General features: G+C 54.7%; 1 protein-coding gene across 1 annotated transcript; it reads left to right on the top strand.

Annotated features, from left to right (window-relative positions):
* Positions 1-287: 287 nt before the first annotated feature.
* LOC103641127 (F-box protein SKIP19) lies at positions 288-1,859 on the top strand. The gene is made up of 2 exons (XM_008664497.4): positions 288-1,124; positions 1,228-1,859. The coding sequence occupies exons 1-2, from the start codon at positions 784-786 to the stop codon at positions 1,679-1,681; spliced, it is 795 nt and encodes a 264-aa protein (XP_008662719.1). The 5' UTR covers positions 288-783; the 3' UTR covers positions 1,682-1,859.
* The last annotated feature ends 334 nt before the right edge of the window (positions 1,860-2,193 follow it).

Genomic DNA, 2,193 nt, shown 5'->3' with positions numbered 1-2,193 from the left:
CGGGCGCCCAGGACTTGCTCCGGTTTCTAGGAACTACCGTTGTAGTGTAGGAGACAACTCCTAAACTTGGGCACCCACGACTTGCCCTCCTTTTTACACGCTGCCGGTGCTCGACAGAGGATGCTGGGAAAATACCAAGCAGTAGCATCTAAATGATGGGATAGCAGATGGATGCTGAAGGACGAGTAAATGTAAATGACACGAGCTAAACTCACTTGCAAGAAAACTTGGCAGTCAGCGTGCCGTGCCGGTGAGAACGTTCCTCAATGTTTCCATCCCGTGGGCTAGGCTGCCGCGCCATGCCGCCATCAGGCTACCTGTCCGATATTTATCCGTCTGGCTTCGGGCGACCGAAGTTAATTATATGTTGTTTGGTTTGAGGAATGAGCTAGTCTATCATCTTCTCACTCCTCATTTTTTTTTGTTTGGTTTGTAGAATGGAATGAGTTAATCCATCATCACCTTATTCCTTATAGTTAGTTAGTTAGTACTAATATGAGGAATGAGGTCATCCCACCAAATTTGGAGAATGGACCCATGATGCACCGCCACATTTTGGATAGAGTGATTTCTCAAACCAAACACCTCCTTAGTCACTCGCTCACCCCGAGCTCGACGACGACGACGGCGACAGCTTTGGCCGGAGCTATACATACTTACGGTCGATCTGTTCTCGATTCGTGCCTCGTAACAAGCATCCTAAGGCGGCAAAGCAGCTAACGAACTACTGGTCCCCTTCTCGTTCCCAGGTGTCGCTGTTGGGCTGTTGCTAAAGGAACAAGAATGGAGGCAGGGCCTCCCTGCGAGCCTGCGCCGACGGTGGCAAACGGCAGGGACTGGTCGGAGCTGTCCCTGGACGCGCTGGTGCTGGTCTTCGGCAGGCTTGGCCCTGTGGAGATCCTCATGGGCTCGGGCCTCGTGTGCCGCTCGTGGCTCCAGGCGGCCAAGGAGCCGGAGCTGTGGGCGTCCCTGGACATGGCGAGCCACAGGGCGGTGGAGGAGATGGGCGGCGACGTCCTGCGCGGAATGGCCAGGGTGGCCGTGGGCCGCTCCAGGGGCCGGCTGGAGGTCTTCTCGGGGAAGCACTTCGTCACCGACGATCTTCTCAACTACATATCGGGCAGGTACATACCCTGTTAATCTGATTGTTACTCTCACCACACCATCTAATCTAATCTAATTCCCCTCTCTCAAGTCTCAACTACAACCAACAACTCCTTGCTGCAGGTCCGCGTGTCTGAGGAGCCTCAGCCTTGTGTCGTGCCCCGAGGTCACCAACAAAGGGTTCACCGACCTGGTCACGAACGCGCCCAAGCTGGAGGACCTCTCGCTGGAGCTCTGCCCGAACGTCGGCGGCCGCCACGTGCTGGAGTGCGCCGGCCGAGCCTGCCCGCGGCTGGCGCGCTTCCGCCTGCGCAGGGAGTGCTTCAGGTTCTCGCTCAACTACTCCCGGCGCACCGCGGAGGCGCTCGGGATCGCGGCCATGACCGGGCTGCGGAGCCTCACCCTCGTCAGCAGCAACATCAGCAACGACGAGCTGGTGGCCGTCCTCGACGGCTGCCCGCGCCTGGAGTCCCTCTGCCTGCGGGACTGCTACAAGGTCATCGCTGATGGCTCCCTGCGGGCTAGGTGCGCCGGCATCCGGGCCCTCACGCTTCCCGTCCCCGATCGAGTTTGGTGAGTCCGGCCGGCCGGCCGTCTCAGGAATTTCCACAACCACATGGCCTGGGCCCCCAGTGCTGTAGGTATCAGGAAGTTACACGTGCAACCTGATGACTCAGCCACTCAGGCTCAGTTGTCTGTACTCATATTTAGGGTCTCTTTGTTTACCCCCGGATTATATAATCTGGATTAAATAATCCTAAGAGGCAAACAAACAGTCTAACTTATTTGCCCAGATTATATAATCTAACCCCTTGGATTATGATAATCCATAAGCAAGTGAGGAGGTGCTTATTTCAGATTATTTTTTTCCCACTTCCCCACTACCCTTTCAAGTTTTCTAGAAATTACCCACCATTGCCATTATAATCTACCGAATCGTTTTTGCGCCTATCGGATCGGAGAAGCCCGCCGCCCAACAGAAACACGCCAGATAATCTGGGTAAACAAACAGGACTACTCAGATTATATAATCCTCCAAAAATAATCCAGATTATATAATCCATTGGGGTAAACAAACAGGCCCTTAGA

This window comes from Zea mays, chromosome 10 (assembly GCF_902167145.1).
Source record: "Zea mays cultivar B73 chromosome 10, Zm-B73-REFERENCE-NAM-5.0, whole genome shotgun sequence".
Taxonomy (NCBI): domain Eukaryota; kingdom Viridiplantae; phylum Streptophyta; class Magnoliopsida; order Poales; family Poaceae; genus Zea; species Zea mays.
The sequence above is the reverse complement of the archived record's forward strand: the minus strand, read 5'-3'. Positions and strand labels throughout refer to the sequence as shown.

Bases quoted from the DNA above. Each gene is read 5' to 3' on its own strand.
- LOC103641127 (XM_008664497.4), top strand. From the start codon at position 784: ATGGAGGCAGGGCCTCCCTGCGAGCCTGCGCCGACGGTGGCAAACGGC. The intron at 1,125-1,227 runs GTACATACCCTG...TCCTTGCTGCAG, and splicing joins CTCAACTACATATCGGGCAG to GTCCGCGTGTCTGAGGAGCC.